The 15,080-nt window shown below is 45.5% G+C and overlaps 1 protein-coding gene across 1 annotated transcript; it reads left to right on the top strand.

Annotated features, from left to right (window-relative positions):
- The first annotated feature begins 993 nt into the window (after positions 1 to 993).
- On the top strand, positions 994 to 14,437 carry FGFRL1 (fibroblast growth factor receptor like 1). Its single transcript, XM_032186936.1, has 5 exons — positions 994 to 1,057; positions 1,682 to 1,762; positions 6,988 to 7,272; positions 10,598 to 10,951; positions 13,932 to 14,437. The coding sequence occupies exons 1-5, from the start codon at positions 994 to 996 to the stop codon at positions 14,339 to 14,341; spliced, it is 1,194 nt and encodes a 397-aa protein (XP_032042827.1). The 3' UTR covers positions 14,342 to 14,437.
- The last annotated feature ends 643 nt before the right edge of the window (positions 14,438 to 15,080 follow it).

The raw sequence follows: 15,080 nt of genomic DNA, 5'->3' as shown, positions 1-15,080 counted from the left end.
CCAGGGGTGAGGGGGGACAAACCCAGATGGCATTGCAGCCTCTCTGCTTAAGAGACAGCAGCAAACGAGAGTGGAGCATGTGGCGGCACAAAATGCCCCACGTTGAAGGGACGAGATGATTTTCCAAAGTAGTGGAAACTGGGGTGAGGATGGGGTTAAATCCATGGTCTTCTCTCACAAAACCTGTGCAGAATTTTACACACTAAACTCTATTTAAGCACAACCCATCATCTAAAGCAAATGAAAAGAGCAGCTCAACTATTTGCACATTTTGCACACACACACACACACAAAACAAACAAAAAATGGAGCTTGTTCCTCTCATTTGCTCGTGACCTTTTGTCTTACTGGTTTTAGAAGCTGAGTATTGGAAGGATTCATTACTTAGTTCAGGTATCTTTGCTTGTCATGGTTGGTTTTACACCTTCTCGTAGTTCCTTACTGAGGTAGACCTGTTCCCTGCCTTCACCTGACCCCTCTCTGAAAATCAAGCTGCTCTCACAGGGCTGAAATACGAGTTTAGGCCTGGCTTCATCTCACACACTTGAGGCACTTCGATGCACTTCAGGAGCTGAGAAGCACTTGATGAAGAACTTCACCTCCATGTGGGGCTGCCCACTGCGGCCTGCGGAGCGCAGGAGCAGCCTCGGTAGGGCCATGTTTTGCTATAACATCACCCATAGCTTCTGGGTGTCCCTCAGGTGGGCTTCCCTCCTGGTGTGTGGCATTGCTAGGAGAGCTGAGCACTTGTGCTGTAAAAGTGGGGCTGTTTTGGAGGAGGAAAAAGCTTTTCGTCCTCGTTCTGGTTCTGTGGAGGTGTGAGGCCACCAGCACTAGCACCCCATGGGTTGCAGAAGGAGGTTCAGGGCAGTCTCTGATTCCCTCAGCCCTTGTGGAGACCTTTTAGGTGGTCAAAGCACAGCAGAAATCGGAGGCGGAGGCTGCTGGAGGAGGGGCTGATGTCTATCTTTTGGTGATGTCTACCTTTTGGTAATGTCTACTTCTGCTATTGGTATAGGGCACAGCGTGGAAACTTTGATGCTGCTCCGTGATTGCGGTATAGATAACTGGAGTGATTAGGGACAGAGAGATGTGTCATTGGTAAAGGTGGATGGGTGGCCTTAATTAAAAGAAAAAAAAAAAAAAAAAAAAGCTTTTCTACTCTGTATTGCTTTGCCATGCCATTCAGTGTCCCTTGAGGGCTTATCTGACCCCCAGCAGACCTGCTTGCTCTCCTGATTTTGTGGGGAAGCTGAAAGGCAAATTAGTGGCCCTAATTCCTTGCCTTGTGCTCTGTGTGACTGATCGCATAAGTCTTCCCCACCTCCCAGGTTTAATTAGCTGTAATTTTGATTTATACCATTATTTGCATAGAAAGTACAACAGATCAGCTCCTCCTAGGGAACAGCAACCTGTAAACATAAACAAAGAGGCTTTTGTCAGCTATTAATGGAAACATTGATTAATCTCCCATTGCTTTGGTAGCCTGCCGAAAAGCTCGTAAAGCAGCAACTAAATTGTTCATTAAACTGGCCATGCTGTAAGTGCCAGGACATGAATGCCAAATGTATGTTGAGTGCCTTTCAGCTGCGTGGTGCCTCCAAGAGGAAATACAAACTCCTGTTAGCACACTGCTGCATTGCTGGAGACCTTCCTAACATCTTTTTCATTTCCTTTGCAGATGACACCAGCTCAGGAAAGAACAGCCAGGTACCTGAAGGTTCGAATGGAGAATATGAAGATCACTCTGGAAAGCAATGGGGTAAGGAGCAGTGTATATTTTACCTTGGTTCCTGCTTTGGTTGCTGTTCACCCAGCACATTTCTCAGTCACAGAAGGAAAGGAAAAGGCAGAGCAATTGGAATGAGTTCTCCTTACAGATGCTCAAATAATAAACAGAGTCTCAGCTGAATGTTGGTGTGAATGGATCCCATCCAAGCGTCCTTCGGCGAAATACAGCCCATCATCTGCTCTAGAGCCCCCTGCCTTATACCCCAGCATGGTTCTTCTTTGAATTTGTTTTTCTGGGCAGTGACTTTCCTTCGCATGTGCAGCTATTACAGCTTTCATAGACTCTCTGTAAAAGGTATATTGACTTTTACAGCAATATTTCCAAAAGTCTTCAGTGCCAGCATAACACCGCTCCCACTGAGGGCAAATGGGAGGTCTGACTTCACTTCATCAGAATTAGCATTAGGCCAAAGCTGAGTATTTTTGAAAACTACCCTCTCTTTTAGACACCTGCATGAACTTCTCTAAATCCCAGACTGTTCAAACATAGGATTTTGATGCTGTTGCGGAGCTTTGGGGAACTGCTAAAATCTCTCTTGGAACAGGTTGTGAATCACTGCAAGACTCACAGATCCAAAGTTTGGCCCAAGCACTCCTTGAAGGACAATAAGTTGTCAGACTGATGCCAAACAGCTTTTGGCCATTACTGACAGGAGCGTGATGTGAGTTTATGACCCCAAGGGATGAAGTACAGCATTTCCATTTTGCTCCCGCAGTTCATCCCTCCTTTGAATTTTATAACACAGAGACGGCTTTCTCCCACGTTCGTGGCAAGTGAGTAACCTCATAGCAATGGGAAGGGTGGAACCTGTCAAGCTGTCACCAGATGAGTCCCCACCACTTGAACCGGGGCCAGTTTCCTTCAGGAGTTGGCAAACAAAGGACGTGGTGTGCTGCAGTGTAGTCCAGTCCAAAGCTAAAGGAGGCAGTGCCATAATAGCCTTGAATCACAGATTCATCTGAGCCTGAGTTTGCTCTGAGAGAGGAAGGTAACCTCCGCTCATTCTGGAAAAGGATAATAATGTTTTAGAGCTAGAGAAAGGATGACTTAGGTAAACTCCTAATCATGAGGCCATCAGAAGGGATTCATTAGCCCACAAGAAAAGTTGCCATCTCTCTATCCTTCATTACCGTGGTGGAGATAGGAATAGATACTGAAAGTCATGATAGATGTGCAGCTAGGAGAGCTGGTGGATGACAGATCAATACCACAACAACACTGCAATAAAAGATGTATGTATTACTAAAATTCATAGGCAAGCATGTCCTCATAGTAGATTGTGTTGATCCCTGTGCTGTCCTTGCCCAGGTTTTTAAAGTGCTGTCTTAAGGGTGTATCTGGGGATCTCAGGAAGAGAATGGGTGACAGAGAAGTTTGTGTTTGCAGAGTCCTGGACCCTAGAGAAGTGGGAGAGGAAAAGCATGATGATAGTCCCACTCTGCTTTCCAGCTACCATCATGGAATGAAATTACCAGGGAAAGGACCTTCCCCACAAGAGCAGGGAAAGTTAGATACACCCATTCCTTCGAGCTCTTATTCAAAAGATTAGAAAGTGTTTCAGTACTTAATAATACCATGGATTTTTTTTTTTTTTGGTAAGTATTAGGAAAGCCTGAAGTGGTATTGACCATTGCTATGTGGTGGTAATCATGGCAGATCACAGCAGACTACATGTTTTAGTTAACCACTTAAATTGTTTTTTTGCTTTGTATGAGCAATATCTGACAGGAGCCTCTGGGACTAATCCATGCACCTCAAGGTGTCATCTACAGAGAGAGGAGACCACTAAACTCCTTCACAGGTCTTTGTGCTGACAACCTTCTGCTTCATTTCGTTCTCATTAGCTTGAACCTTCATGGTAAACAGATTTCAGCAAGAAACCCATACACAACACTGTGTCTTTGTCCCCATCTACTTGTGTTTTCCCTTGCTCTTGCATGTGGCATAATTTATACTGTACAAATGTGCAGTTCATGTTTATGAAGCAAACGCCAAGTGATGTGGAGGAGAACAAGAAACCAAAGTATAAATAACACAGAGGCACTTTGTAATGGCCTTCTCTGGCACTCCAACAAGCAAAACTTCTGTAAATGGTACAGATTTGGGGACAGACATTTACTAGCACCAACTCAAAGGAGACTTTTTCTGTCTCCCTCACAGTGCTGCTTCTCCCTCTTTCTCCTTTGTGCTTGCTGGGTCTCTTTTTCTCTTGTATATGTGCGTGTGTCTCGTTCTCCTTTTTTGTTAACAGGCCTTTTTAAACTTGTCCAATTCAGGCTTTTGTCAAGGAAACATTCAGGACTGTTTAAATGGGATCTGGTTTCAGTGTATTGCATGCAGCCTGGAGTAGCTTTTGAGAACACATAATCGCTTAACCTTCTCTAAACAGAAGAAAAAAGACAAAAAGAGCCCAAGGAGTTTAGCTTTACCTGCAGCTTGGTGTGTATCTGGGCAACACTGCATGAGAAGTGAATGCAAAGCTTCAGATTCGTGGGAGTGACAGTGTGAGAAAAAAAAAAAAAGTTACAGGCTTGCTTTTGGGGAGAAAAGATAGAGTTTCTGTTTTGGAGTGCTATTGAGCAGGGAGACCATGTCCTTCTGAAATATTGCTGTGGAAGGAGGGAAGAGATAAGGGAAGGCCTCATTTTGGAGTCACTCCCTTGACTCTGCTCAACATGAACAATATAAGGGACTGTCCTATTTCAACCAGCTCTTTAGTATGTTAATCCCAGGCCAAGAATCCTATCCTGCAGGGATCTACCTGGGCCTGCAGTCCCTGGTCTCAGAGTAAATTATTGCCATATTACAGAATAACCATTTAGATCCATTTCCTGGCTGGTTCCTAACCCCTCCTTTGTGCCTTGCAGACATTCACTCTGTTTCTCCACTGACAGCCCCTATCAACACATCTCCCTCGGCTCGGACTTAAACATCAGCGTATCAATGCTCATAATGTGCAGCCCTGATGGGGTTAATTGTCTCTCTGGGAGGGTGATTGTTTTTGCTGGGCAGGGGCCTCCTCCTGCAGCAGATCCTCAAGGGAATACCCAGGCGTGTAGGCCCGGAGAGCTGTGGAGTGGGTTAGTATGTCACACTTGCTGCTCAGCTGTCATGGCAAGGACTCGCAGTGCCGGAGTTGCTCCAGTTCATTAGATTACACATGAAAGCCTCTGCACGGAGAGCAAAGCATTTCTGAGCAAGAGTTTGAAATAACATGAAATGGCTGGGACCCAAAACGACAGCCAAAGGGGGCAAGAGAAGGCTGTGGAGGCAGATGGCTTCTCCTACGGAAAGGGACTCGGGGAGAGGGGTATGCCAAAGGGTGTCTTCTTCCAAGAGGGAGGGACTTGGGTCAAGGCTGCAGCGGGGTGAGACCACCAGGGGTTACGTTCACAGACCTCAGAGGCAACGGCTGCAATTCTCGGGTGTGTGGAGGGGGGAAACTGCAGAACAGCCTCTTTAAATCAAGCAAAACTCCACCATAATGCACATCCCGAAGCTCCTGGCTTGGCCTTGGTCATCAGGGCTGGCTCTGTAATAGGGAGTCCTGCTGTCCTGTCCTGTAGCAAACTTCCCTGATACCTGTAGCATAACTTTCCCAGCTTGTTTTGGTGTGTCACGTGCGACTGAGGCTGTGGATCTGCAAGTGCTGTAGGTGAATATCAGTGGCTGATGGGCATAATCCAAACCAATATGGCACAGAGCAGGCCAGTTGTCAGCTATTTTTTTAATTTCACAAGCAAAGGATTTGGGAGGATTTACCAGGGAGTAGGGAAATGCAGGGTCACCACCCTTTGGGGCTGAAAAGAAAGATTATAGTAAGCAAAAGCAGGATACAAAAACAGTGAGAGAAATGTGTTATAGAGCTGCCAAATGGACTCAGGAGAGACTGGCTTTGTTAAAATAAGAAAGAAGAGAGGTGAATTAGGCAGGAGTATTTTGGAAGCAGACAGAGAGTGCCAGGTGGCACTCAGAAGAGGTGTTAATCTCAGCAGGAGACTGTGGTTAGAAGTGCCCCTGTACTGACATTGCATAACTAAGGTAACTTTAGGAAATTTGTAAATTCTTTTGAATTGTTCCTTCCATGATACTATTAGAGAAGCTTTTGCCTTGCAATTAATCATATACTGTTGTTTTAACTGTCTTAAAACCTTTTGTAAAGAATATTTTCTTTCTATTGATTAATTAGACCAACTCATAACTTTATAGGAAGATATTCTCCAATATTACTAACACTACCAGAGCATAAAGATGTCATCTCTTTTCTCCCAGGAATTCTTACATAATCTGAATTAAAGTTAGGTGCAGTTGGGAGTAAAACTTTTGACTTTTTTTTTAGATTTTGCCAAATGGGGACCTCACAATTTTCTAGTGTTCTTGTCACTGCTGCTAGAAATATTGGTGTTTTCCTTGCTAAATGAAGGTAACTTTATCTTAACCTGTGGTTTTCTCCACCAGCAAGTATTGCTTCAGCTTCTCAGTTTTGGGGATGGACAGGCATGGGGGTGTCTTCTAATCACAAACTCAAGTTTTGTTTTATTGGATCTTTCCATTTGTTTACTTACTTCTTTGTGCCTTTCAACATGAATGCTTTAAAAATTAATGTTGAGTGAATCTCATACATTTTAGTTTAGATCAAAGTTTAAAAGTCTGGCTCACTTCTAAGACTTTGTTACATTTTGAATAGAAGTTCCATTAAAGCCAGTGAGCAAAACACATCTTCAGAAAATGAAGCTTCAAGTGACAAGCAAAAGATTGAGACAATGGTCAGCCCAACAGGAATCTGAGTTTTCTCCTTTGGTCTTGGCTAAGGGCTTGCATTTGTGGCATGGAATATGGTAACAATTACAATGTGATTATGGGGCTGCGTTTTGCCTTCAGCTGCACTAGCGTGATTTTGGTATTATTTTGTGAGATGTGACTCACTCAGTTGCTTTATGGACATGGAGGAATTCCAGGGTTGTACTATGCAAAAAGCTAACGTGGTGCTCCTTGCAGTCCACTAGATGTTCAACTGCATCTGACTGAAGGGTGCTACGTAACTTGGTTTGAGCTAGAATATGAGGTATGGTGACACACTGGCATGTGTGGTGCTGCCAAGTGCTTCTCAAGCAAATTTGGCATAGCACCTGATAGAAGTATTCTCCTTTATATGTCCTTTGCTCACCACAGTCAATTGTCCTTGCCTTTTGCAGCCCAGCCCAGGTTCACGCAGCCTGCCAAGATGAGACGGAGAGTGATCGCCCGTCCTGTCGGCAGCTCCATCCGCCTGAAGTGCGTGGCCAGCGGGAACCCACGGCCTGACATAACATGGCTGAAGGACAATAAGCCCCTCACACCCCAGGAGATAGGGGAGAACAAGAAGAAGAAGTGGACTCTGAACCTGAAGAACCTGAAGCCAGAGGACAGTGGGAAATACACCTGCCGAGTGTTTAACAAAGTTGGAGAAATCAACGCAACATACAAAGTTGAAGTAATCCGTAAGTGCAGCCTGGGGTGCAAAGGTGGGAAGGGAGCTCGTGGAAAGGGGCTGGCTGAATAAAGAGTGTGGTTGCAAGGATGCAGTGCTGACAGCTGGATGCAGACATGGGGATGCGTTAGAAATATCAGCAGAAATCAACAGTGAAAAATTTTTTGAAGCTCTAGAATAAAGGACGAAATGAGTACTTACTGAGAAGGCCCTTCATAGAGTGCCACAGAGAAAGGTGGAAACATTTAGGATGGCCCTGACTACTTTTTCAGAGGGGTAGTAGGGTGAAACTGATCAACTGAAAAATTAGGCTAGATATCTGTAATAAGAGGCCCACTTCATTAGAAAAGTCTCTGAAAAGAATTAGCAGAAATCTTATGACTAGATCGATTAACCAAACAAGGCTTTAGGGCCAGGTTTTTAAAAGCATTTAGACATCTGATAGTTCAGGTGGCTTCAAATGAGATATTAAAAAGAGTTTAAAATCCCACTAGAGTCCTGTATGTATCTTTAGATTCAGTCCTTAGAAGATAAGCTCTGGAGGATTACCCTGCTTTGTGGTGAGGTAGAGTAAATTGCTCTTCTTACTGTCTAGCTATTCTGATTTTTGGTCCCTAATTTCCTGTTTCTCTAATTATTACTGAAGATAATTATACTCAAAGCCTACCTAAGTCTTCCAGAGAAGAACTCTTACTCTTAAATCATCATGCTTTGTCTGTGACATCATCATAAGTTACCATCAAAATGATTATGGAACAGCCAGCTCAAGAAAAAGGAGAAGATGAGCTGAGTGGGGGAAGATTAAATATCCCTCATTAATCCTCCAGCAGGAGCGTGGAGGGCTATTTCCAGCCACATGGAAAGCATGTTGTTTGTCTGTCTGTGCATGAGTTTTAGCATGAGAAAGTTTATCCCAGGGTGAAAGACTATTCTTAAAGGTAAAGATCTGCTCTCTGATAAGTCCCTTCTCTAGAATAACAGGAATTAAAAGCACATGTGGGGAGCTCTGTTGGGCTCTGAAGGCACAAACCTGCTGGACATCTGGATTTGATAAAGATGCAGCTGTGTGGAGACAGTAAAAACATGTGTTTACACTAAAACCAGGAGCAGAGACAGGGAAATGAATCAAGCCCCATCCTAATGGCAGCTGTGGCATTTTCACTTCATCAAAACCAGACAGCACCAGGAACAAACCCCTTTCTGTGTCCTTGTTTATCTTGGTTTTTATCAACTTAAAGATGTATGTAACCTTTGTTTTCATTAGCTTTTGCTGGCTAGGAGTGAAAACAGTAACCAAAGCTGGAACCAGAGTCAGGCAGATAAGGGCATTAAGCAGTTTTCAGACATCTTTCTATTTTTAACATCATTCTGTGGAGCATTTCAGGTTTTACTCCACTTCCTTTTTTTTTTTTTTTTCCTCCTTAAGCCTCCACTCCTAAGCCTGTCCCACTTATCAGAGTCTGTCTCCCCAGCTGTGACTCCTGCTTGTAGTCCCTAGGCACAGCCCGCAGAGATCATGGTGGTATTTTTTGTTTCCCCCAAGCACATCTTTAGAGCCCTCACTGTTGACAGTACCCTGAGTTTTTGAAAGAGGGCCCATTGTTCCTTCCTCTTGTCTGTGCTGGTGGGAGCTGTTGTGTTACATGCTCAGTCCAACAGCGTTTGCCGTCAAAAGTGGTTGATGATTGCCAGCAGTTACCACCCACCGTGATACCATAATTCCTCTCTGTGCCTAGGACAGAGGTTTGCAGTACCTCCTTGTCTGGAAACTGACTGATTTCTCTGATGCTAGCACTAAAACAGATCCTAACATTCCTCAGGATGAGGGATACATTTTTCTTTTGGATTTATGTGGAGTTGACACAACCTAAGACTTACAGTCATGTCGGAAAGCATGGTCTTGTGAACCCTTGCGTCTGATTTCCTTCCCTACCATCTTGTTTCCTTCATCAACTGAGACCTGAGGCAAAATTTGTGTGAGAAATGGAAGATTTTATTATTGTCTAGAAAAGAAATTACTCTGGCCTATTGCTCCACAAATAAGTTACTCCACAATGAGTACATGGACCATTAGGCTGCAGAAAGGAATAATAAAAGCAGGTGGGTGAGGATGACATGGCATCAGATGACTTCCAGGACAGTTTGATCCCCATGGGCATCTGCCAGGCCCAGCGGGAAAGGTGACAGATAGCTCCTGAGAGACTCCAAAAGCACAGAAGTGACAATATCCACAGCCCTCACTGTCACTAAACAGTCTGTGAAGGAAGGGCCCTTTCCCCATCCATTTTTTTTCATCTTTAGGGGATATTTGGAAAGACCAAAAGGAGAAGGAACATGGCTTACCCAAACTGGGGTAGCCACATACTTGCAAATAATCTGAACTAAAAAACTGAGGTTGTGTCTGAGAAATCATAAAATCATAGAATTGTTTGAGTTGGCAAGGACTGTAAAGCCCATCTAATTCCACCCCTCTGCCATGGGCAGGGACACCTCCCACCAGACCAGGTTGCCCAAAGCCCCATCCAGCCTGGCCTTTGACACCTCCCAGGCATCCACAGCTTCTCTGGGCAGCCTGTTCCAGTGCCTCACCACCCTCTGAATGAAGAATTTCTTCCTTACACATGGAATGCACAAGGTTCTGTTGTATGCACCTGTAAATTACACCCTACCAGATACACTGATAAAAGACACAGAACCACAGAATGGCTGAGGTTGGCAGGAAGCTCTGGAGGTCATCCTGTCCCACCCCTCTGCTGCAGCAGGGCCCAGAGCAGGGTGCCCAGCACCATGTCCAGGCAGCTTCTGGAGATCTCCAGAAGCATCTGGAGATTCTGGAGGAGACCCCACAGGCTCTGGGCAGCTCCTGCCAGGCTCCATCCCTGGCCAGCCCAGCAGGGCTGCCTGGTGCTCAGAGGGAACCTCCTGGGCTCCAGGCTGTGCCCAGCACCTCTTGACCTCACATTCAGACTTGTAGTATCACTCAGATTTGATCCTGAAATCAGTTTTGACCTTTTTGGCTTGTTTCAGGCCATTTATCTTTCTCTGGTGAAGACTCAAGAAAGACCTCTGCAGCCTTTTTAATGCCCTATCAAGGTGCATCATTATTCTGGGATGTGGTTCCTGAGACATGGATTAGTGGGAGTACAAGGATGGGTGGCCCCTTTTGTCATCTCATAGCTGCAGAGTACAACAAGGGGCTGGGGAAATTCAGCAGTTGGAGTTGGATTTGCACCTCTTACCAAGGAGCAGAAGGTCCAGGTGTCTCCATGGTCTGACCTGTGTTAATCAGACTGGCAAGCACCTTTTTCCATGGATCTCCCTGTGTTTCTGTGCAGAGAGGACGAGGTCCAAGCCCATCCTGACAGGGACGCACCCCGTCAACACCACGGTAGACTACGGCGGGACCACATCCTTCCAGTGCAAAGTCCGCAGCGATGTCAAACCCGTCATCCAGTGGCTGAAGAGGGTGGAGTACGGCACAGAGAGCAAGTACAACTCCACCATCGATGTTGGGGGACAGAAATTTGTTGTGCTGCCCACCGGGGAGGTCTGGTCCCGTCCTGACGGTTCCTACCTGAACAAACTGATGATTACTCGAGCCAAGGAGGAGGACGCGGGGATGTACATTTGCTTAGGGGCAAACACCATGGGCTACAGTTTTCGCAGCGCTTTCCTCACAGTTCTGCCAGGTGAGTTATACTTTTATTTCCCTAGTCCGAACCAATAGCCTACGTCATGGCATTATTCCCAACTGCTGGTGCCCATTGTGCTCCGTGGGCTTTTGTGATGCTGTGCTGATGGAGGCTAGTCAAGGTTTAGAAAGAATTAGCAAACTGGGGGACTAAATTAGCTAAAATCAGGGACTAAAATCAGGGACTAAATTAGCACTGATTTAAATCTGCCCCTGCTTAATCTCTCATGCTGATGGTTCCTCTTCTCCCTCCCTTGGGTACAATGATTCCAGCAAAGTGAAATAAAATGAAGGATGTGCTCCTGCGTGAAACAGGTGCCAGGAAATCATACTGCAGTTGCAGGCTTCATCGACAGGGTGCAGGAGGTGAGAGAGGAATGGAATAGCAGCACGGTTTGCAGCCCCATTCCCTGACATTTCTCCTTTCTCTGGCTCTTATTTGTACTGCTTTACTGGTAAGAGAAAACAATAATGTGGGACCATAAAGTGAGAGAAGAATAAAAACTGTCCTGGTCACAAGGAAAGGAAAAGAATGAGTGTGAAAGAGAGAATGATCGATTAGTTAAATTCTTACCCAATGATCTCCTGAGGACCATTGTACCAAACTCACAGCTGCTTCCTGCTCCCCCCAGGCCCCAGAGCTGGTGGCTGTGTCCAAATGAGGCTGTATTGTGTGTGTTTCGGACACACCATTCTCATTTTATCATTTACTCCTTTGCTTCCTAAGTGTGCAAGTCTGCCTTGATAAATATTTTTCATTGAAAAGGGCATCTCCTTCTGCCTCAATTGGACATGTGACTCTAGCTTTAGAACCACCAGCTTTATAACAAAAATCCATCTTTCTGCTTTTTCCTCCCTTTTCGTCACCCATGCAAGGCCAGCACAGCTAAGACAGTGCAGGAGCTGAAGCCAATATCAGAACATTTTAGCTGTCAGATCTAATGGGGTGTCTCTGGTCAAGATATCGGTGAGACACCATTAACTCTCCTAGGCTGATGAAACTGGCTTTCTGTGTAGGTGGTGGGGAAAATGCTGTTGACTCTTATAACTAAGGCAGCATGGCTACTTCTGCTCTCTGATTGCCACACTCCGTGTCTCGGTTGCGGTCAAGAGTTAACAACATGAATTTAGACACCAGCAGCAGGTTGCCAAGTAAAAGGAAAGTCTGACTGCTCCTTAGCCTCTTCTTCTGTATCACGTAGATTTAAGACTAAACTCCAGCTAGAAAGCTTCAGCTTTTTTTTTTTTTTTTTTACTGAAGGACAATGATGCATGGGTGGGATATAACTCAAAGCCTCTGGGAGTTTCCAAACTATGAAAATCCGATCCAGCTCCCATGAAATCAGTGGGAGACTTTCCATTGATTTAAGTACGACTACAATGAGGCCTCGTACCAGAACCAGTGCCCGAAGGCCTGTTGTTATTGGCAGTGACGAAAAAGGAGAACCCAGCTTGCCCTCTGAAGGAAAGATGTGGTTGCAAGGCCATGAGTTAGAAAAACACCATTTTGCTTGTAAATCGATCAGATTTGACACAGACAGCTCAGAAAAACAGCATGCATGAATATCAAAACACTTTTGTGTCAGCCCAGCAGAGGATTTTTGCCAAGCAGCACGAAGACTGTTGTTTTTGTGGTCAGCTGATGGGGCAGTTCCCTGATCCTGTCTTCCTTTGAACAAGGGGCTGAACCAGATGACCTCCAGAGTCCCTTCCCAGCCTAAACTGTTTTGTCATTTCCAGTGTTGATGGGTGAAAGTTTGTCTCTGGAGGTCAGCAGTATACATCCTCCTGACTTCAGAGAGACCAGACCATATATATTTAACATTTCAAACTACCCATAGGATTATTTGTCAAAGAGAGAAAAAGACATTAGGGTCTTAAAGAAGTTTGGCTTGAAAGTTAAATGATATATATGTTTGAAAACAACGTGCCGGGCTGTTTGGATAGCCTCAGTGTTTCTGAGTGCTATCCTGCAAGCTGAACTCTGCACCTAGGTATTTTTCAGGCCTTTTGGAAACACCAGCTGGTAAATATCTACACAGGGACTTTGATAGCTATGATCCTACCCTAGGACTATTTGGAGCCTATAAATCAGGCTGAGGAACAGGAGTGGCTACTGAGGGATGTACAGGCTGCCAACAGCACAGTGGGCAGGGAGAAGGGAGGCGTGAAGGATGCTTTCTGAAGCATCTTATCTGCTCTGTTAACTGAATTTTCTGTTCTTGGAAAGCCAGTGGCAGCTCTAAAGAAGCTGGGGGAGGTGGAGCCCATTTGGGATTGAGAGTTGGACACGTGCTTTAATATCATATGAAATTTCAGCTCCCCATTGCTTGGACACCAAGGAGAGGACACCAGCTCACCTGTGTTTTTCAACCTTTCTCCCAGCCACACCAAAAACTCAATACAGCCCCTCCAAATCACCACATTTGTGCTGCCTACCCTGTCACAGCAGTGCTGAGTAGCTCCAGTAGCACTAGACAAGAATACTAGAGAGTGTCTAAAGCCCACGCAGACACAGCTACGCCTGGTAAAGACGAGTGGGCAATGTGCTGTGGCTCTGTGTAAGCCAGTCATGCTTCCTGGGCTGCTGACATGGAGGAATTGCTGACATGTGCTGTGCTGTGTCCTCCAGTCTGGGCACTGAAGCCCACTCCATCACAGAGTGAAGGTGTTAGGAAATTCTTGGGCTGGCTCTAGTGCATCCATTAAAACTTGGATAAGAAAGTTGAAAAATCCCCCAAAGGCCTCCTTTCTGACCCCTAAACCAGAGAAAATGAGTTGCTGGTCCTTCCAGGAGCACTGAAAAGCAAAACAGTTACCAAACTTCATGTGCTGGCTTGATTTCTCCCTTGTTACTTGGTCTGGCAGGGTTGCCAGACAGCCTGTACAAAAGCCAGCCCAAGTGTGACATCTGTTACGAATTTACTTTGCCTGCATTTAATTAACTCTTTCTGTCTCTTCCCTGCCATGATGTCCAGATCCCAAGCCTCCAAGTGCACCTGTGCCCCCCTCCTCGGCCAGCAGCCTTCCCTGGCCCGTGATTATCGGCATCCCCGCCGGAGCTGTCTTCATTTTCGGGACAATCCTCCTGTGGCTTTGCCAGACCAAGAAGAAACCCTGCTCCCCACCAGCTGCTGCCCCCGTGCACCGGCCGCAGCCCCGGGACAGGATCTGCGTCTCCCAGGTCCCTGACAAAGACTGCATCTCGTCCATAAACTACGAGGAATACGTCGCCCAGCAGCAGCATTTACTGTCCCAAGGGCCTGCACTCGCCCCAGCCATGGCATCCAAAATGTACCCAAAGATTTACACGGACATCCACACCCACACTCACTCGCACGTGGAAGGCAAAGTCCATCAGCACCAGCACATTCAGTACCAGTGCTAAGAGGGTGGCCGTGTACAGTAGCTCGTTTGGGCTTTTCCGCCTGGTACCTCAGAAGAGACTGCTCTGAGTCAGCTCACACTGCCAGCAATAGGCAAAGCAGACAGAAAAGATTATATATATAATTTTAAATATATATATACATATATATATAATTGTATATGCGTGTGTGTATGTGTGTATATATATATGTGTATATATCTATATCTATCTATATAAATATATATATAATAGAGAAAGACAGAGAGAGAAAAGAGATTTTTTTTTTTATTATTGTAATCAGGATGTAGCCAAGGAATAATGAAGGAACTCCAAATCTCAGCAGCTAGGCAGCCATCTCCAGCAGTGGAGCCTTCCTGGATTTTTTTACTCAAGGTGGCGGCAAGTAAGACAGGATGCAGGGATGTGAACCACCACCTCCTTCCTCGTGTAGCTAAAAGGAGCAAGAAAAGGCTACCATGGTGCTTTTCCAGCTGGGCAGCCCCGTTCCCCTGGCTGCTGCACATCACTTGTTTTGGTGGGAAGCCCCCAGACCTGTCCCACTCAGGAGCACAAGGGAAAGCCTTTTCCATCCGAGTGACTCAAGCGCTAAAGTACCTGAGGTTTAGTGCCAAAGCATGAGGAGACATGACCAATTCACCTCTTCCAGGGGAAAAAAAAAATAACACGAGAGTCTGGAAAAGCTAATTTCTGTTCACAACGTGAAATGTCGAATGTTTCTCAAGTGCAGTGTTTCGTCTGC

This window comes from Aythya fuligula, chromosome 4 (assembly GCF_009819795.1).
Source record: "Aythya fuligula isolate bAytFul2 chromosome 4, bAytFul2.pri, whole genome shotgun sequence".
NCBI classification, from domain to species: Eukaryota; Metazoa; Chordata; class Aves; order Anseriformes; family Anatidae; genus Aythya; species Aythya fuligula.
Note: the sequence above shows the minus strand (reverse complement) of the source record. Positions and strands in the feature narration are given on the sequence as shown.

Excerpts from the sequence above, each read along its gene's own strand:
- FGFRL1 (XM_032186936.1), top strand. The coding sequence starts at position 994 with ATGTCTACTTCTGCTATTGGTATAGGGCACAGCGTGGAAACTTTGATG. Across the intron at positions 1,058-1,681 it reads GATGCTGCTCCGTGATTGCG|ATGACACCAGCTCAGGAAAG; the intron begins GTATAGATAACT and ends TTTCCTTTGCAG. Across the intron at positions 1,763-6,987 it reads TCACTCTGGAAAGCAATGGG|CCCAGCCCAGGTTCACGCAG; the intron begins GTAAGGAGCAGT and ends TGCCTTTTGCAG.